Below are 21,471 nucleotides of genomic sequence, written 5' to 3' on the forward strand. Positions count from 1 at the left end.
GAATAAGTTATTCATTTTTCAAAAACTATAATGGATATTACTAGAAAAAAAAAAAAGGGCCACACTTGCTTTCCTCCTTTTTCTTAATTGACTCAAACAAAATTCTAGTGCATATTTGACAATATTTTTGAAATAGTTCTCACATAACAATTAAACACTTGTTTAATGATTTTTTTTTAGAGAAAAAGTCTATTTTTGGAAATTTGAAATGTTGTTAACATATTTTTAATTAATTTAAATTTTTTTTTTAATAATTGTTATATATGATGTTATTTTTAATCATTTTTCATTTTATATAATCATTTTTAAAACAATCTCAAAAAAAAAAAAAAACAACTTAAAATAATTGAAATATGTTATTAAAAAAAACACTATATTTTACAAACAAGTTAAAAATAATATTTTTTAAAAGTTGAAAAATATTTATTTTATTTTATTCTTATCTTTCATTTATATTCTCAACATAAAAATCAAACATCTTTGTTTTCCTTTTTTTCAAATATTAAACAGTTTTTTTTCATCCTTTTTAAATATCTATTTATATGCAAATTGAGATAGAAAAAAAATTATATTTAATAATATTTTTTTTCCATCCCAAAGTCAAAGTCGTCTCTTGTATCTAGCTCAGGGATTGCTCTTTCTCCCCCCTTTTCTTCTCTGTTGAGGTGGGCAGTGGAAGGAACACCATTGACGAGATCTCATGCTCTGAATTTGGATTCTTCATCCACATCTCTCCCTCTTAGTTTCCGTCTCTCCAATCAGGTTCCTTCGGATCTTTCACAACTATCTTTTATTTCATTTCATTTCATTTTATTTTATTTTATTATTATTATTTTTTTTCCTTTTTCCAACTTGGTATGAAGTAGAAATTATTTGCTCTGATTCTAGTGTTGCTTCTTTGATTTCATAACACTACTTTTTTTAGCACCTGCCTCTGGAAATATATATGATCCAAGGACTATTTTTTGAAGTTTTTTACAGCTCATTGCAATCTCATAATTAATAATTGAAATTTAAATTATACATGAAATATATTATTTATCAATTATGATCCTAACTGGAAGCTAAATTTCTTGACAACAATATATATATATATATATATATATATATATATAGAGAGAGAGAGAGAGAGAGAGAGAGAGAGAGAGAGAGAGAGAGAGTTTAGGAATTGTCTAGAAAATAGTCTCTAGAATATTGGGGCAACATTGTAGGTACTATACATGGAATTGATATGGTAGAAAGTCTTTTGAAATACCAAGGCAATGTTTGGTTATCAGAAAGTTTGAAGGAAAATGCTAGGAAAAGAAAATAGAGAGAAAAAGTAGAAGGAAAGTAAAAAATAGATTTAGAGTTAATAAATTATTTTTATATACTACTCAAACTTTTTTCACTTATTTAACTCTTTTATATAAAGATTAAATGATTTAAAAATATACAATTTTCTTACTAATTTTAATTATATTTGACTTTATTTTGCATTTTCCATGACAAAACCAAACATGAAAAAACTATTTTTCTTTAACATTTTTTTTCTTTTCCTAGAACTTTCCAAGAACCAAACATAGCCTAAGGAAACAACATGGTAGATATTGTAGGAAAGTTGTAAACCTTAAAATTTAGAATGGGTCTTTATAAAGAAGAGAGACCGGACATGAAGGCTTGTTAACAAATATTGTATATTTTCTTAGGGCAATACAATTGTATTTTTCCAAGCTTTTCAAGCGTGTTTGACACTTGAGTTGTGGAGACAATGTTCGTGTTTGTTTGCATACACCTCCTGTCTCCTGTTTTTAAAATCAGAAAATAGTACTAACTGTTATATAAGATACAAGAATTCTTAGAAGCTTACATTGAAAAAGTAATTGTTTTAAAAAACCGAGGTATCAAAAAAATTTTACTACCTTAAATTTTAGAATTCTTAAAATGATTTTTAAAGACATAAGGTAAATTTGTATTTTTTTTCACGTACAAAATAAAACATTAAGGAAGTGTATCCAACTGGATACTACCCTTGTGCATTTTTTTTAATGGTGAAGCTTTTTTCAGGTTGTTAGAATTGATCTTTTGATGTCAAGGGGAAAGAGACTCAATACTCTAATATCCTTTGTATACTTCCTTCAAACATTCTGTGTCATCCCAATCTATGTAAAAGTGATAGAAGATGATCGATCTTGTTTGTTGCTTGAGATATCTTGCGGCCAACCTAATCTTTAATGGATACTCAAACATTCCAAGCTTTTTGACCAACCATAACATAATTGACAATAAATTGTCATTTTGAGTTCCTACTAATGCTCTGAATTGTGTATTGTTGGTATCACAAGAATGACGGAAGAAGCAGCTACAGCAGCATTATTTAAGGTATACGAGATAGTTGCTCGTGGGATTGATCTAAAAGGGAACTATAAGAGGTTGAGACAGGAAGCAAAAAAGCTCAAGGCCATAAGGGATGCTATAGAGACAGAGATAAGCAAAGATCGGATAACACCAGCCACAAGAGAATGGATTGCTAAGGTGAAGATGATTGAAAGTGAAGTGAAAGAGCTAAAAACCAAATACAAAAATGAAATGGGGCACCCTTGGAGATTGGTTCGTATTTGGGCTTATGCAAGACTTAGCACAGACGTAGCAGAGAAGTACAACCAAGTTCATAGTCTTTGGGAGGAGGGAAATCTTAAAAGGGAAGAGCTCGACGCAGAATTGCCAGAGCCTGTCAGGAAAAGACATGCACCTAGAATTGAAGAGAACTCAGCATTGCACATGGCTGTACAAGAAATATTGAGCTTTTTGGAGGATGAACAAATACAAAGAATTGGAGTCTGGGGAACAGTTGGAACTGGGAAAACCACAATAATGCAGAACTTGAACAATCATGAACAAATTGCTAAAATGTTTGATATTGTCATTTGGGTGACCGTCTCAAAGGAGTGGAGCATAGAAAAGTTGCAAGATGCAATCATGCGCCAGCTAAAGTTGGACATGGAACGTTTTGCTGACATTGAGGAAAATGCTCGGAGAATATCTGAAGAGTTGAAGGAAAAGAAGTATTTGGTTCTTTTGGATGAAGTCCAAGAGAATATTGATCTGAATGCAGTTATGGGAATCCCCAACAACCAAGATAGCAAGGTGGTGTTGGCAAGCAGAAACAGATGTGTCTGTTATGAAATGGAAGCTGATGAGCTGATCAATGTGAAGCGATTGTCACCTGCTGATGCTTGGAACATGTTCCAGGAAAAAGTCGGTCATCCAATTTCTTCCCCTTTAATTAAACCAATAGCTGAGCAAGTGGTTAAAGAATGTGATGGTTTGCCGCTGCTGATAGACAGGATAGGGAGAACCTTTAGAAAGAAGGGGAAAGATGTTTCTCTTTGGAGGGATGGATTGAACCGTCTGCGAAGATGGGAGAGTGTCAAAACTGAAGGCATGGATGAAGTGCTTGATTTCTTAAAGTTTTGTTACGAAGAATTGGACAGAAATAAAAAAGATTGTTTCTTGTATGGTGCATTGTATCCTGAAGAATGTGAGATTTATATTGATTACCTGCTAGAATGTTGGAATGCTGAAGGTTTAATTCATGATGCAGATGAGTTAGTTGACAATACAAATGTGTTTAGAGATGCACGTGACAAAGGGCATGCAATATTGGATGCTCTTATTGATGTATCATTGTTAGAGAGAAGTGACGAGAAGAAATGTGTTAAGATGAACAAGGTGCTTCGAAAAATGGCCCTTAAAATCTCATCACAAAGCAACGGTTCCAAGTTTTTGGTGAAGCCATGTGAGGGATTACAAGATTTCCCAGACAGGAAAGAGTGGGAAGATGCAAGTCGAATCTCTTTGATGGGTAACCAGCTATGTACTTTACCAGAATTTCTACACTGTCACAATCTCTCAACACTGTTGCTCCAGATGAATAATGGTTTGATTGCTATTCCTGAGTTCTTCTTCGAATCTATGCGTAGTCTTCGAGTTCTGGATCTGCATGGGACTGGGATTGAATCATTACCTTCATCTATATCCTATCTGATTTGTCTTAGAGGGCTCTATTTAAATTCTTGCCCCCACTTGATACAACTCCCACCTAACATGAGAGCACTTGAGCAGCTTGAGGTGCTTGATATTCGAGGAACTAAACTTAATTTACTTCAAATTGGGAGTTTAATATGGTTGAAGTGCTTGCGAATATCGTTGTCTAGTTTTTTCAGGGGAATCCGAACTCAAAGGCAATTGGGGAGCATCTCAGCGTTTGTTTCATTGGAAGAATTTTGTGTTGATGATGATCTATCCGAACAATGTTGGGATGAATTTTTAATGATTGTCATGGAGGAGGTGGTTACCTTGAAAAAGTTGACTTCTCTTCGGTTTTGCTTCCCTACAGTGGACTTCCTTAAGTTGTTTGTTCAAAGAAGCCCAGTATGGAAGAAGAATTCGTGCTTCACATTTCAATTTTGTGTTGGTTACCAGGGCAATACCTACTCTCAAATTCTCGAGTCATCTGATTATCCCAGCTATAACTGCCTCAAATTGGTCAATGGTGAAGGAATGCATCCTGTAATCGCGGAGGTACTAAGGATGACACATGCATTCAAATTAATTAACCATAAGGGAGTTTCAACACTATCAGATTTTGGTGTCAACAACATGGAAAACATGTTAGTTTGTTCAGTGGAAGGATGCAATGAAATTAGAACCATAGTATGCGGTGACAGAATGGCAAGCAGTGTGCTAGAGAACTTGGAAGTTTTGAACATCAACAGTGTCTTGAAATTGAGAAGCATATGGCAAGGGTCTATTCCCAATGGAAGTCTAGCTCAGCTAACCACGTTGACATTAACTAAATGCCCAGAGTTGAAGAAGATATTTTCCAATGGCATGATTCAACAGCTCCCTGAACTGCAGCACTTGAGGGTGGAAGAATGTAATCGAATTGAAGAAATAATAATGGAATCCGAGAACCTTGAGCTAGAAGTGAATGCACTTCCAAGACTGAAGACTCTAGTACTCATTGATCTCCCAAGGTTGAGAAGCATATGGATTGATGATTCATTGGAGTGGCCTTCTTTACAAAGGATTCAGATAGCTACATGTCACATGTTGAAGAGATTGCCTTTCAGTAATACCAATGCACTTAAACTGAGATTGATCGAAGGACAACAGTCATGGTGGGAAGCGCTAGTATGGGAAGATGATGCCTTCAAACAAAATCTACACTCCTTTTGCATCCTCAGCTAGCTCCTCAGATATCGTGTTCAGTGCAGCAAATTCATAGTAAAATTGGTTGAGATGATTCTTGTCACTGCCTCAATCTAGGTTTGTATGTAGAATTAAAAAAATTGGCATGTTCTGTTTGTATGAGATTTTCTTTTTGGGATTGTATTTGTTTAAGATTTGACACTCCAGATATATTTTTTTTTGCATTTTCACTGAACCAAGCATAACTTCAGAGTCTCCATTCTTCCTACACCATCCATTTATAAGCAACTCTTCGGTTTTGTGCCTTTATTCCCATTTATTTGTTGCAATCCTAAACTGAAATCAACTTTTTTTAATCTTCTTCGGGTTTTGTTTTTCTATTTCCATGAAAATCAAATTATTTATGCCTTCTGCAAATATTTCTGTTTGGTTGAAGAGAAAGTAAAACCCACACCGCTGTTGGAAGTAGCAAGATTTTCGTGGAAAAATGAATCACTCAAGCCCCCTCACATGCACCCAAAAAAAAAAGATAGCCAATAAAAAAGGCGAAAAAATATCACAAAGGGCAAAAGGGCCTCTCCATGCCATCCCTGTGGCTTGGAATTGTGAAGTGCCTCAACCTCCCCTCCTGTTTCTTCATGTACCCATCACACAGAAACTCCTTTGAAAACTTGTCCTCCACCACCCTATTCACATCATGCACAAAAACATCGGTCTCACCGTCCGCCCTGTTCCTTGCCATCATCCCCGCTGTGTATATGGCAGTCATCCTCCCCGGTGCCTCATCATGGTACCCGGTTGGTGCATCGACCATGATCAGGTCCCATTTTATATCATAAACCTCACCAGGCAAGCCCTTCAGGCCAAGCTGGCACATAGAATATCTAGCATCAACAATGGCGGTGCATTCTGGTCTTTTGCCAGCCTCCATGAGCTCATCAGCCTGGTTCACCTTGCTATCATAGGTTACATGATAGGACTCCAACATGGGGAACCGCCGCCTGATCCGCTCAATCCAAACTGCGTCTTCATCCAGAAAGATCGTCCGGCCACCATGGTTGAGTGCAGCCCACATGAGGCTGTCATGGCCTAGGCCGAAAACCAGGAAGTTGCATGGGGACTTCTTCTGTAGAACCCTAGAGGTTACTTTGATCTCTTTGAGTGTTTGTTGCGGCGTGATCGTTGAGGTTGTGTAGTGGATGAGAGCCTGGGCTAGCGAGGGAGGAATCTTTCCACAGGTCCGTGAGCAATTCTCCGCTCTTCCTATTACAATTTTTGAGTCTTTCGGCAAAAAGGCATCTGAATTGGAAGACGAAAAGCTCGACCTCAGCACAAACAAGAGGAGAAAGGCGACGAAGACACCAATGATGAGGATCTTAAGATTAGAGAGGCGATGAGGTTTTGGTCTCATGTTTTCTAGCCTCAACCGTCGTTGGAAAGGACGAGAGTTCGGAGAATTCAGCAGCTTGTTTCACTATTCTAGGAGGAAGGGAAAGATGGAGTTTGGAGCTTTGCATCTGGGGGTTAATGTATAACATTTATGTTTTTGTCAGAAAGAAGGGAGTGAGCTGAGATGAAGAGAGGTGATTGCTGTTGTGATGCTTAGAAATAAAGGAAAAAAGCACTGGGTGATTGCAGAAAACGAAAGAGCAGCTAAGACTTCAGATTAAGCAAAAGGAAGGTTGGTGGATATGATAGTTTGGTAGAGTTTCCATTACTATTTGCTTACTTCATTTTCAGCTATACTTTCTGGTGGTCGTAAGGGTTTTCGGGTCAATTTTTAGGTAGCTTGTCCTATAATAATGTTCAGCTAAACTTCAGGAAGACAGAAAACAAGAAATTCAAAGCATAGATAGCAGTTCAAGATTCACCAGAAATGCTACGGAAATTAACAGCGATAATCTTAACTTTAGTGATCATCAATCAAACCCAAAATCCATTTGTAAAACTCAAAGGCAGTTCCAAGCAAATGTTTCACCAAAAATAGACTAGCAACATGGAACATACAGCATACACAAAATACATTAAGAAACCCGAGAGGAAGAATTATACACACTTCCTAGCTATAAAAGAAGCTTCCATAACAGTGAAAACTGTGATTAATAAACTAAACTAATGTTTCCTCGAACCCAGTAATATCAACTGTTTCCCATCAGTAGATGGAGAATTCCTTTCTATAATTTAGGGAAAGAATTGAATACTTACAAGGTTAAACCGAAGTGGTTATTCCTGGCTAGGGCACAATAAATATTCAGTGTAATGACTACCCATATTGTGATGGTCAGTTCTTTCATGTACTGGACTCTCTGTGAGACTTGATCCTTTCGACATCAGCTCCTTTGGTAGGTTGCAGTCCACCCCAAAAAAATTGTATGCACAGTGATGTGTATTTGAGATTTCTATGGTTTGTATATGAGAGTGATCTCTCTTTAATTGGTTGGAAAGGCTGTATAAAATAGAAACTATTGTTTGATGTCTTCTGCTGGTTGTGCATATGGATCGATCCAACATTTGTCTTCCTTAACTGCGTTTGCCCACCTACTCCTGAAAATCTGCATTTCAATGAAGGACTGTCTTCTCACCTGCATGAAGAACAACATTCACTCGCTAAATATTTCCCAAGAGATTTGGAGACAGGTAAACTAAATTGCGAGAAGTGAGATTGTAATGGAAAGGATAAATCTGACTGACTGTGAATCAGACAGTGATTGGGGGTAAAAACACTGGCTGAAAGGGTAAAACTTCTTGCATGGATGCGAGTCATACAACATCAATAAAATTTGGATGTGTCTGATTTAAAATGAGAATGAGAGAGAGAGAGAGAGAGAGAGAGATTCTGCTTAGTGAAAAACCATTTCACAGAATAAAAATATTTGAGGGACTTACTGCAGATCTATTATCAACTTTGTGGAACTCAGATTGTGCCTGAAATTTAAAAGAGGACGTGCTTTCATTTAAATGAGAAAACAACATAGTGATAAGGAATCTAAGTTCAGAAATCATACTAAAGCTACTGATTTTGGCAACTTTTCCCTAAGAGAAGAGTGATCATGTCCTTCGCCACGTAACTGCAGGAATTAGCAGACAGCTCAAAATGAGACAAACCAAACATTCAACATGAATACTACAGGCAGGAGCACCATGTTCAATTAAATTCAGTAACCTGTTTGCATTAAAAATATACAATCACATGCCCACATCATCATAACAAATAAACAACCATCTCATTTAGGTAATGCAGTTCTTCCCCTTTCAAACTTAATTCTCTTGGTGGGTCACGACAACGTATGCACAAGAATTTCCCATCACCAAGTCTGAGTTGGAACATATAAAAGGAGGCATTACACCATAAGTTGATTCCCACCTTTAAGCCTCTGTATTATTTCCCACTCTTAACACTTGTTATAACAAAAGATTTATTTTTTAGTCAAATAGTGGCAAGATAGACAATTATTTAAGCTAGATATAAGCTTTCTTATGTCTGGCATCAAAACTAAATACCTCGACCATGACTTTTGGACAGTTAAATCAGCCCTACCCATAGATATGTCTCATTGACATAGGTACAAGAACAATATACCTCGTTTTCATCCAAGACGCCAAGAGTAGGGAGAGCCAAATGAACTACATACTCCGAATCAACCACACCAACATTTTTTGTCCGGTCACCCTAAAAATCATAGCCCAAAAGTCAACAGTACGGGAAAGAGAGCTAAATAACGAAGCTATAGAATTGTCAAGTTACCTGTGCACAATAACCAAGCTGCATATCCACACCCCATGCATGTATCAACTCATTCTGCAAGGGTGGAAATAATTAGAGAAGGATTAAATTGTCTTCAAGGCAGAAAACATTGCAATTTCTGACCTGGAACCTCCCACTTTATACAGATTGAGATTGACCCATCAACCACACATTTGGGGGATAGACTAGGCTCCTAAATATGATCAGCTTGATTATTCCTTTAAAAAAATTTCTTAAATATTTTTAACCCTCCAAAACAATATTTAAGATATCCCTCACCCTTTTTTAGTTGACAAAAAGGTTAGGCAAGTAGGGTTGAGACTTCAAATAGAGTCAAGACTTTAACTCAATTGAAAATAGGTTGAATTAAAGCTTGTCATACATGGAGAAGCATGGTAACAACTCATGATATGGGTAGGAAACCTCATATATTGGGAAACAAGGACATTATCATAACAACAATCATTAAGTTGTGGAGATCATTCATTTGTGGAGAGAAGAACTTACATTGACCGATGTCAACCTAATATGACAAAAAAGGCCCATGTAACTGACATCCAGGAGTTGGGATAACTTAAAACACCTCATTAGCATCAGTTGATTATGTAACCTTATAAGATCAATGGGATGAAAAACACCACCCTCACTATCTTCTAGTTCATTTGCTATAATTTGCAAAAATCCCTCAACCATTAGCCACACAATACTTGAGCACTCAATTTAATGAAGGTCCTATACCTGGATCATATGCCACACACATCGCCAGGCTGCCTTTGAGAAGACAGGTGCCATCATTTCCACCCAACTGCATAATAGATTTTATTTAATGAACTTGATAAATAAAACTTCCTATTGCTGGTGATAATAGAGCCTTCTTTTACAGTGCAATTTTACAGGAAATAAAAAATTGAACAAAATAAAACAAGTGCAAATGCTAAAGCAACAGAGAAGCTAAGAGCTGGTGATCGCATACCCTACACATGGAGGAGCTGTGCTTTGGTCATCACACCTTCCACTGCCTCTATGTTTATATGTCCTTCTGTCCAAAGATATAAATCAAAAAGTGAAGAAGCCAATCAAGTTGCACACAAAAATATCAAAAAGAAATAAAATAAAATTCTTGCGGAGGTGTCCACAAGGACTATAAAAGTTTCAGTAACCACCTAACACATAATACTAGGATATGTGGCTTAAATCAAGGACCAGAACACATCCTCTAGAAAGAGAATAGCAACTTATGTAATATATGAGATTTTTATTTGTCCATTTTTACAAGATAAGTAACATATGAGATAGTAAAGAAATTCAAAATAGAGACAAGACCTTTGATGGTCATGCTAATTGTCCAAAAGGGCATGATAGATATCCTCAAGACATGTTAAGCTAGAAGAAAGTAATGCATATAGAGTAAGCTAGAGAAAAGTGCAGAAAGAAATTTCCTTGTTCAAAGCTGCATTTGTCCTGAAAATTGTTACAACACTAACCTGTGCACTCTTGAATTCCTCACACGTGCAGTAATTTGATGATGAACCCGTGACTTCTTAGGATCAAGGGCTGGCTGAGATATTTCAAGTCCTTCATCTTCAACAATAGATACGTATCTGCAAGGGATTTAATATGTTCAAAATATAAACTGACTTGAGTAATCATGACCATCTGCATTACTTAGTCTGTCTTTTGAAAATTTATTTTCTTGAGTATTGCACTTTCAAGAGTTCCAAAAAGGTAGAGGCAACATATTCTAAAAGAAGTCGGCATACTGTTTTCATAGAAGTGTTGAAGAAACAAATGTCCAGTTACAAAGAAATCAGTGAACAGGTATTGTTGATAAGAAGCACCAGCATTAATTCTGAAGACTCCTAAAGTAAAACACTGCAGCCTAAGTGATTGTGCACCCAACCTGTACCTCAATTGTCTGTTTATTCCCCAATTAATAGGTCCCATGTTTTGAATACTACAGTTTAAGCTTTTGAGGCAACTCCCAAGCTTGAAGTATGAATTTGAAACTTGATCAACCAAGTTTTATGGATATCATACTTACCGTCCTGGATGAAAATTCTCAACCCCAAGGTCTTCATCCCAAAGGAAAATATAATTATATTCAGCAACTATGTCTGGATGTAAGAAGCGTTTTGCAAACCACCTGTGTCATTATATCGAGTATTCTTTGTCACACATATGTCAAAAACTTGTATTGTCAAACATGTATAACTCCAGGCATAGGCAAAAATAACTTGTAATGGATCATACATTACCATTTTGTTTGATTCACTACAGTCACATGTATGGCATGGTCACTCCATGCAAACTCTCGCCATTCATCCACGACACCATCATAATGGAAAAGCATAACAACGAAATTACTTAAAATAAACTGCCAAAAAAACATAGATATTAATCACCATATGGCCAGAAAAAGGTCTCTACACAAGAGGACAGAAGTGGTACATTCATCACCTTTTCTACAATTTGATTCACTATTTCTTTTTGCTTTATTCCAACTGCCATAGCTAACAAGCTCTTTGAAGGACTTGACTTTTCCTGATTCAAAAACATAGGGAAGCAAACATCCACTAGAAAGTCAAGTAGATCAACAGAGTAATGCAAGATATATGCAGGTTTTTTATTATAAATTAGTGTGACTATCATCTCAGAAATTGCACCAATCTCAATCAGTATGGACAATACTGCAAGTAGTGGCATTAAGATCAATAGAATAATGCAAGAAAGTGTACATACAAATCTTGGACTAAGTGTAACTGTCATCACAGGTAGTGACAGAAATTACACTACCTCAATAGTGTGGACAATACTGCGAGCAGTGGCATTAAGATTTTTTTTTTTTTGTGAGATTAGTGGAAGCAACAAACAATTTTTTCTTCCACTGATGGAAACTAATATGTTGGCAAGTAAACTTGAGCTTTTTTTTTGCTTCATTTCCAGTGCCACTGACTTTCCCAAAATCAGTTTAATTCTTTTGTAAACATCTGTTGCTTATTTCAAATGATACAATTAAAAATATAACGATTATCAAATAATTAAATTGGAAGGACCACGCAAATTATGACTTACTTTAATGAGGTTGACCTCATTAGCACTGTAAAAACAAATTCATATGTGATGATTACAACATACCAATTTGTAACTGTAAGTCAAAAGTATATGAAACAGAGGTAGTTTTCTTTTTAAAATCATAAAAGAAAATTTGATAGAGACTACACTCTTTCCAGAACTAGTTTGTCTTGACAAAATACTCATGTCATGTAAAGATAATTCATGAAGGCTCACTAAAGGAAAAGAATGATGAACCTTTGGTGATAGAAAACCATTATTCATTTTCTTGAAGTTGAAAACAACCATCAATTTTATATGTAGAATAGTTGGGTACTATCTGCAAAAAGTGTAGCTTAAATTCCAACACTAATTAGAAATCTTCACATACACCATTCAGAGTGGCACCCCATAAGGGCTGCACTTCCAGGTTAGATGTCTTGACAACAATTCCTTCTGGCAATGCCTCACTCCCAGATGGCCTGCACTGGTTCTAAGAGAAAAGAAAAAAAGAATAAACACAAAAGGCTTAAAAGAGAGAGAGAGAGAGAATATTTCAAGTGAAGTTATATGCCAATATATGTTCTAAATAGACAAACCTTGCATTTACTAGATTGAGTATTCTGGATGCTATTAGAATGTGCATTTTGAAAAACACTGATCTGCCATCTTGATGATCTCTGCAAACATGATTTACAGAATTGTTCAATATAAGCACTCAGAGTTGAGTTCATAGGGATAATAAAGACTGCAAAATATTTCCAACAGTTCTAAAAAAGTACAACATCAGTTGTGGAAGCTTCAGGTCCACAACCCCCTCAACACCACCTCCCACCCCCTTCTCCCTCCTCTCTCCCCAACTCTTGGCAAGCTTAATGTTTAGCAAGTTCAGTATCATTATTGTGACGGTGAGCTATTCAGATTTTGGGAAGTTCTTGACCGATCTCTTGGTTGGGTGGGATCTCAGTTCAATAGTCACCCTTACATGGGTTTTAATATCATTCTGCAAGTTTCAAGGGATGCCCATTTTCTTGTATCTTCAAGTTTGTTAACCATTTTGCTGTCGACACATCAATTTGGTGGATGAAGCACATAGTATTAGGTTTAAATATGTCTATTTGTCTTCTACTTGCTCATTAACTCAGATTCATGCTTCTAGTTTACTGATAAGGGGTTTAGGTTGGGAATCTACAACAGCACCAAAATGTTGAGAATGTTTGACATCTGATATCCTATTGCCCATTTTAATGAAGTAGATGCTCAACCTTGAGATGGGACTTCAAATTTCAAGACCATATTCACATGGTCAAATGACCATTATGTGTCCACCAAGGTGATTACATAAAGTAATCTCTATCATTTGACGTATGACTTCCAGCAATATCCTGTACTTAATTGAATTGAACAAACTTACAAGAAAAGTAATTTTTAGTTTTCCATCATTTTCAACCTCTCCCCTTCTCTGGTATTACTTGCAAGTTCTAGTTTAGGAGGAAATCCATGTTAAATCCACAAAAATGATTGCTTTGATTGAGACAAAAAATCGATTGACAGCAGAAATGAGATGATTTATGACATTGGTGAAAACTTTAAGGCAAAGGATGCATCCAGAAATGAATGGGAAAGAAAGAAACAAAATAAGAAACCTCTAGATCACATGCTTTCATTTGGAAACAGAAAAACGTACATCTTTGTAATCCTTGACAGTAAATTCACTTGCAATGAAGTAAACACCACAAAACAAACAAGCTCCAATGAAAAGACTGCAGAGATAGGATCTACTCTTCGGATCTGATGGCAGAGAAATCTGAAGAAAAAAAAGTAAAATTGTATCAGAAGGACCAGTCATATTTTATCTGTACAGCTCATGCTTCTAATCATCATCCTTGCAATCCTAACAAATCATATAAAATATAAAATTCAGATGACACTGAGATAAGATTCAACAAAACATTTATTGACCAAGATTAAAAATTGATTATATTGATGATGAAGGAATAGACATGTTGACAGTCAAACCCACTCATTTATGATAAATAAAATAAAAATAAAAAAATAAAAAAAAATAAAAAACCATATTATTTTAATCACCCAGAACCCACAATGAGTTTCTAACAGGATGGGGGCAATTCGGAAATGGCATAATCCCAAATTCCGGATATCAAACTTGAAAGTAGAGATATTAATGGCTTAGGTGATGACTTCAGAAGGAATTGCAACATGAAAAAACACCATGACCTTTAGAGTTGAGAAACGAAATTCAGCATCCTGGAAGAATATGCTGCTGTTTGGTTGCTGAGAAAACTACGGAAGAAAAGGAAAATCAACTTGAAGTAGCAAAAAAACTCGAGTGAGCAAGCCCAAATCATTGATACAAGTCTTAATCAATTTATCTATTTTATTTTCATATTCCACACTTGTTTCCGTCTCCTCTGATTTCTCAACAACCAAATACAGACAGCATATTTGCACTGTTTTCTAAAATGGGGTTCAACCAGTCTTCTAAAGAAACTCATATTCATTTCCCTTTAACAGAGACATAAAAAAATTTAAAAAAAGAAAAAGAAGAAAACAAATTTCATGGAGGACAGTCTGGATTTCGGAAAACTTCCACAACAAATTTCAGAAAATCTGCAAAAAAAAAAAAAAAAAAAAAAAAATCAAATCAAACCAAATCAACGCCAATAGAATTTTCATCTGTTCGTTTCAGAAAGGAGAAAGAAATAGGACAGAGCTTCCCCAAACACGCCCTTTAAAAAATAATAATAGCAATAATAAATAATTTAAATTTAAATTTAAAAATTACCATAGAAAAACATCAGACAAACTAAGGAATTCAATCTGTGACCTGAAGCATTCAAAACACTCTGTTTTCCGCCGTTTCGTCTTTCTCGAACTGAAAACTGAAACCAAACTCACCATTTCTCACCTAAAATCCGAGTTCATTTCCGAAAACAAAAACCAGAAAACATTTCCCGGAAAAGAAAAAAAAAAAATCCTCCCAATCAACTTCCAGCTCTTCGTTTCATAGAAACAGAGAAACAATTTCCAGAACCAGAGCCAACATGCCGTTACAAACTCCAAACTGAAGCAATCAGAATCATGTCTTCCAAATACAAATTCATCCAAACAAACAAACAGAAAAAAGCATGAAAAACCACTCCAAAACTGATTAAAAAAAAAACACAAGCAATCATCACAAAAGCCAAGAGCTTTCAACCAAACTTGAATAATATCTAGAGAGAAAAACCGATGATAGATAGAGAGAGGAAAAAAAAAGAGAGAGAGCTTACACAACTCAGTGTCTTCATCTTCACCAAAGCATCCAAGGGAAGCTCAAAAAGGTAAGAAGAACGAAAAGAGTAACTTTTTCAATCACAAGTAGTCTGCGAATAAAGCAAGGGATAACAAAAAGCTAAATAGAGAAAATAAGAAAGGAAATCGAAGCAAAGAAAAAAGCGAGAAAGTAAAAGAAAGCGAAAGAAAATTTTTAAAATTTTCCGGCGCACCAAACAGTGGACAAATTCTTTAGAGGCCAGTTTGGATATTGCTTGTTGCTTATGACCTGATACTATAAGAAAGGTATAATCTAGTGCTTCTCCTCCAAAATATTCCCTTCTATCCATAGTGGTGCCTTACATAAGGGTAACAGTAATGTCTAAAAAGTATAACCCATTAAAGCGTGATAGTAAGAAGAAGATGGACTCGCGTGTAGATGATAATTACTCGAATGAGAGTCGACGACTTACACGGAGGATGTAGGGTCGTGCGTGGCAGAGTTGCGGGGGTGTACCCTCGAGTGTATAATAAAAATTGTACTCGCTCTCTACAGCTACGACGTAGTGGACCCTACCGTTACTTATCTTTAAAATCTTAGTCGGCTATAAGACCAAGCGGTTATTCGTGGTGTTATTTAATTTATTATTAAAAATATTTATTATTTAATTTTTTAATTTTTTATTTAATGAGGGAAAAATTCCTGGAAAGTAACCTATTAAAATAAATTTTTTGAAAATTATAAATTTTATATAAAATTATAATTTAAGGGTGTGTTTCGTCACGACTATGGACTTCCGTCGCTACGACACGGCCCATGTGACAACCACTATAAGTCTACAAATAATCCGTAACAATTTGGTGATAATTTAAAAAGTGTTTTTAATTTTTTTTTAATGTGTAAAATTTTTCTTTTAAAATATTAAAAAAACTATAAATACTTTTAAGCGAATATCCGGAATATCCGTAAAGCGCACTCTAAATCATTAGAAATATATTTATTTTAAAGTACATATTTTTTTAATGTCATGTCAATATTTTTAATTTTTTTTAAAATATGAATAAAAATGTCATATTTTAGTAATTTTAAATTAATATTACATTTATTTTTTAAAAGGTTATTTGATTAAAATGATATTTAAAAACCTAAATTTTAAAATTTAACCCTTCATCATTTTCTTAAATCTTTTTTAAAAAAAATACTCATTTTTTTTCTAGTAAAAATAATCATTTCTTTTAAAACTCATATGTAAATATGTAAAATGATAAAGAGTATTTATGTCTAAATATATTATTTTTTAAGTAAAAGCATGAAATTATTTTATTTCTTTTAATCAATTAATTTTGAAAAAGAAAAATGATTTTAAAATTTTAGAGCATTTGGCTAACATATAATTAAATTTGGAAAAGACAAATAATCTCATGAATTTTCATGATTAAATAAGAAAAAAAATATTGAAATTTGTAATATTTTTGTCATTTAAAATATTTAATTTGCCAAACGGCATCTTCATGTGGGTCCAATTACTCCTAGTGAGAGTAATGATCATGCGGGTCCAGGTGCTTCTTGTAGAAGTAATGATCTAAAGAAAATATTTCCTTTCTTTGGTAATGCTTTTAACATATTATAACATTATAGACAAATATTTATGAAATTAATATTTTTTTTAAAAAAAAAAGTTATTTCAAAAAAGCTAGAATTTGACCATAACAAAATGGGAGATTATGTTTGGTAATTAAAAAAATGAAAAGAAAAAAAACTTGTTTTTAAGAACTTGTTCTACAATTATGATATTTTTATGACATGTTTTAATTATTTTGATTTATTTTATTTTTTCGGGACTATTTTTCAATAATAATGGTACAAACATGGCAAATTATTAAAAGTAAATGGGTATTCTTTAAAAACATTTGAAAATATAAAAAATACGTAGATAATATTCTAAATTTTTAAATAAACTTTTATTCCGATAAAATATAAGAAAACCTTTTTAAAAAAATTCCTTAAAAATTGTTTTCAAAAAGTTTGGCTCTGAATTTTATTTTTTTTATAATGGTTTAATGGCACATTTTTAAAATTTATGTTTTCACTAGATTACTTTTAAATTTTTAAAAGGGGTCTTAATTATTATTTTTTTTCTTATTGTTGGAGATTAACTTTTAAGCATTGGGCAATCATTTCCACGTAGGAGAATTTCCCATCATCGGAAGTGACCGTGACTAGAATTTGAATGTTTGGAAAATACTATGTTAATGAGTAGGATATTTTAATTGAATATTTTATTTATTTAATCATCTTTGAGTTTATAAAGCATAAATATGCTTACTAATCATTTGGTTGAAGATTTTATTTAGTTAATCATCTTTGAGTTTATAAATCCTAAATATGTTTACTAATCATTTGGTGGGATTTTATGATGGGTTTTAAGGGGCGACTCTTGTAAATTTTTTTTAAATTTAGGTCTTATTCTCCTTAACAAATTAAAAAGATTTAGAGGTTGTTTGATAATTGTTTTTTAAAATAGTTTTATGTTCGCTAAGGGAAAATACATTTGATAATTAAAAATGATTTTATATTTTCTAGTCTTAAGGATAGAAAACATGGTATTTTTGAAAAACATCATTCTAGTTGTTTTATACTATTTTTACTTGTTTTCCAAAGGTTGTTTTAAAAAATAATCATACAAATATGTAGAATAATTTAAAATAAAACATTAGATATAAAAATTATTTTTAAAACATATTTTAAAATATTAAAAACATGTTAAAAACATTTTAAATTTTTAAATAGACTTTTGTTTTACAAAACATTAGAGAATATTTTTCAAAAATTGTTCTTAAAAACTATTTTTCAGAACTGTTTTTGAAAACAACCACCAACCAAGTTTTCTAATTTCTCTTTTATTGTTTCTATTTTACAATGAAATCATAAAAAATAATTGTTCGATAAATTAATAATTTCTCTTAAATAATAAAAGCTATTGGTGGTAGCTCATGTTAGTATATTAAATTAATAATCTTGTTAGATAACTAAGATAATAACTTTTTAAAAAAATCCTTAAAAGCCCAAGGAAATATAAATTAATAATGGATGAAGTCCATGGAAAAAATAGCAAAAAAAAAAAAAAAATCATAATGCAATATTAAGTGGCTTTTTATAACTTCAATTTTTCTCAATTTAACTCTTTCTCAAATTCATGGCATACTTGAAACTTTTTTATTTTTTATGACATTAAAGTTTTAACATCACATCAATCTTTCTATCTTTTACGATTAATAATCAACTTTCATCTTTTAGAGTCTTTTAAGCTTTTAAATATTTACTTTCATAATCGTATCTATTATTTTGAATTTACAAGTATGCTTGTATAAGTACTATGCAGTGAAAATATAATTCTTTATCTAAATTACTAAATATTCATTTATTAATAAATCAATAACTTCGCTAAGATAATAATTTCTTTTTATTCGAAGAGTATATATATAGAGAGAGATATAAGACAACTTGATTGAAGATGACTTAAAAAGTCTTCCACTATTGTGAGTCGATTGTGGTTGTATCTTAGAGTCGTTATCAATTGTTGGTACCCATACATAAAGAGAGAATAGCGACTTTAAAGTAATGTGCGCTTACATCCTTGCCAAACAAGTCATTTTTTTTATTTCCATTTATTTCATTTACTATAATTTTGATTTATCATTTGACTTTCGTGTGTAACAACTTATGTATTATAGATTTAATTAGAATATAGTTATAATTTATTTTTAGTAGTTAAATAAATTTATTTTATTTAGTATTTTTAAAATTTTCTTAAAATTTTAATATATTGATTATCATGGGTACTTAATTGTCGTTTTAAAAAAAAGACATGAGTACTTAATTGCACATTTTCTAAAGAAAATGATTTAAGGATATTTTGGGCATTTATTACTAATAAACTAGGCGTACATCCTTTACAACAATTTTATAACTTCTTGTAACTTGCCACACTAATGATCTAAAGTGTAACCCCTTTACAACAATTTTCAAGCCCAACAGCCTTAAACATAATTCTTCCTTTATTTTAAAAGAAGCATGTTATTCTATAGGAATTTAGGTATGTTAAATCATCCCTTTATGGTACTCCTTTCACTTTTTATTATCTCAATGTGGACCAAGGTTATGTTCTTTCTTTTCTTTTTTTCTTATTCTTCTCTCCATCTTTTCCTGCTTCAAATAGAAATGGTTTCTTTAGCACAATCTCACACTATCTATTCAAATAATCTCTTACTTGAACATTTACAAGGAACAAATGCTTATAAAACATTTGGAGTCATGTGTATGTCTCTAATTCTATTAGAGGAAAAATGTAGAGAATTCTAGAGAAATTTGAAGACATTCACACATCTTCACAAATAAATGGAAGAAGATGGAAAATGTAGAAATTTCTAGTGAATTATACAATCTCTTGTGCATAACTTGGAAATAGAATTTATGTAAGGAATTCTAAAAAATTCTAAATTAATGGAAAAAACTTTAGGATTCCATGAGCGTATAACTAGAAAACAACCTCATTTAGTCAAAAGATACCATGCATTTGAGAGTTTCTAGCTTTGTAAAGTGTTTTAGTGTAATACAAGCTTTCATCATTTCGATGTTCCTAGCTTCTGTGTAAGAAATAATTTTTTTGTTTGTTTCCATTTATTCCATTTACTATAATTTTTATTTATCATTTGACTTTCGTGTGTAAAAACTTATGTATTATAGATTTAATTAGAATATAGTTATAATTTATTTTTAGTAGTTAACTAGATGATAACTCACTTAAATTTCCTTATTCTTAACAAAAAAACAAAACAAAACAAAAAAATTGGTTCCATGTTAAAATAGAATATTTGTACAACAACTTTTACTTTTGAACTACATACAAGATAAGAAAAATATATGTATATTATGGGATATCATATCTGATTAAATAGGAAATACATATTATAAGATATGATTTTCAATAGTGTGAGACCCTCTATGGAAGGCCGTCCTGAAGTCCACCACTCTTTCACGGTCATTTGGTTAGAGGAGCCGTTTGGGAAACCACCCTCAGTTGAATGACCCAACAATCCTTAGGCCGAGTAACTGATCTGTTTCAAAGTAAGTTAGATAGATACATCCTACACGGATATAGCATGATTAAGGCTTGACTGTCCATTATGCATTTACACACTCATTAATGTGCAAATTATGCGCCAAGCATACTCCATTTTAACTATAGCTGTTGTGGAAAACATTCCATTCTCAGTGGCTTATCATGACAACATAGACGTCATGCATTGACAATCAATGTCATAATATCGCACAATCAAACGCAATTAATCCAATCAAGCGCAATTAAGGTGCTATTAAGACACTTGGAAAGACGTTACAACGTAAAATGTATAAATAACTATGTGGACTCTACAAATGGTAGGAGCTTTCTTTCTGCAAAATTCCCTTACTTACTTAAACCACTTACTGACTTTAGCATCAGAGGGGCATGCCAAGACAACCTTTTGTGTAGGGATTATAGTCGTCTACATCTTGAGGGACTTAGATGGAATTGTTAGTCGTCTCCTTCATCCAGCTCAGGGCAACTAGACGAGACTACCTGCTCAGATTGTGTAACAACAAATAGGATATGATATTTTTTAAATATACATATCTTATGGACATGATATTTTAAGATAGTTGTAGACCCCTTCAAGTAATATGGGTTCTTTTCTATCATTTTTATTATTTTTTCTGGCTACACTGAGGAGGAGTCGTTCTTGGGCAACCAAAGAAGACTGTGGTGGCAGCTTGAGGTGATCGTTTAGGGGCAACTTAGAGATAGACATAGCCTGGAGGAGAATCGAGCTAAAGGGGGATACCAGCTAAGAGCTTCAGGGGGGATGTGAGGAGCAAGCAGGTTTTTGGGAGGCGAGACACTTAGAGAGATACTTAGAGAAAACGAGAGAAAAAAAAAAAAAAAACAATTGAGATGAAAGGAGCGCCGAGAGAAAGAGATGAGAAAGGATTCATCTGTCAGAATTTTTCTTGGAGGTAAGTTCTTCACGGTAACACCCCTTCTCCTTTACTGGTTTCTTTCATTTGCTACTTTTGTAATTTATTGTATGCTTGGGTATGGCTATTGGAGGCCTACATGTTGCTTGTTGATTTCAGGTATGAATATCAGAGATTCATACATTCATCT

At 33.4% G+C, this 21,471-nt stretch overlaps 3 protein-coding genes across 8 annotated transcripts; 1 reads left to right on the top strand and 2 right to left on the bottom strand.

The window, feature by feature from the left end:
- The first annotated feature begins 595 nt into the window (after window positions 1-595).
- On the top strand, window positions 596-5,463 carry LOC104881039 (probable disease resistance protein At4g27220). Its single transcript, XM_010659648.3, has 2 exons — window positions 596-762; window positions 2,325-5,463. Exon 2 carries the CDS (start codon window positions 2,326-2,328, stop codon window positions 5,230-5,232), a length of 2,907 nt encoding a protein of 968 aa, XP_010657950.1. The 5' UTR covers window positions 596-762; window position 2,325; the 3' UTR covers window positions 5,233-5,463.
- Window positions 5,464-5,648: 185 nt separating this feature from the next.
- Window positions 5,649-7,010, bottom strand: LOC100260885 (glucuronoxylan 4-O-methyltransferase 1). The gene has a single exon (XM_002266010.4). The coding sequence runs from the start codon at window positions 6,602-6,604 to the stop codon at window positions 5,750-5,752; it is 855 nt and encodes a 284-aa protein (XP_002266046.1). The 5' UTR covers window positions 6,605-7,010; the 3' UTR covers window positions 5,649-5,749.
- Window positions 7,011-7,112: 102 nt separating this feature from the next.
- Window positions 7,113-15,600, bottom strand: LOC100255698 (uncharacterized). 6 transcript variants are annotated; one of them, XM_010659643.3, is made up of 16 exons: window positions 15,499-15,598; window positions 15,283-15,375; window positions 13,677-13,796; window positions 12,589-12,669; window positions 12,381-12,482; window positions 11,396-11,479; window positions 11,194-11,312; window positions 10,980-11,081; window positions 10,423-10,539; window positions 9,912-9,977; window positions 9,677-9,743; window positions 8,939-8,992; window positions 8,774-8,863; window positions 8,199-8,261; window positions 8,080-8,118; window positions 7,113-7,775 (listed from the first exon to the last, which is right to left on the bottom strand). In XM_010659643.3, exons 2-16 carry the CDS (start codon window positions 15,298-15,300, stop codon window positions 7,656-7,658), a joined length of 1,242 nt encoding a protein of 413 aa, XP_010657945.1. In that variant the 5' UTR covers window positions 15,301-15,375; window positions 15,499-15,598; the 3' UTR covers window positions 7,113-7,655. The 6 variants fall into 6 exon arrangements, with proteins under 6 accessions (XP_010657945.1, XP_059597361.1, XP_002265374.2 ...); XM_059741378.1 differs by lacking the exon at window positions 8,080-8,118 and having other exon boundaries at window positions 15,499-15,600; XM_002265338.5 differs by having other exon boundaries at window positions 15,283-15,526.
- Between the last annotated feature and the right edge of the window lie 5,871 nt (window positions 15,601-21,471).

The sequence above is a fragment of the Vitis vinifera genome, chromosome 12, assembly GCF_030704535.1.
Source record: "Vitis vinifera cultivar Pinot Noir 40024 chromosome 12, ASM3070453v1".
Taxonomy (NCBI): Eukaryota; Viridiplantae; Streptophyta; class Magnoliopsida; order Vitales; family Vitaceae; genus Vitis; species Vitis vinifera.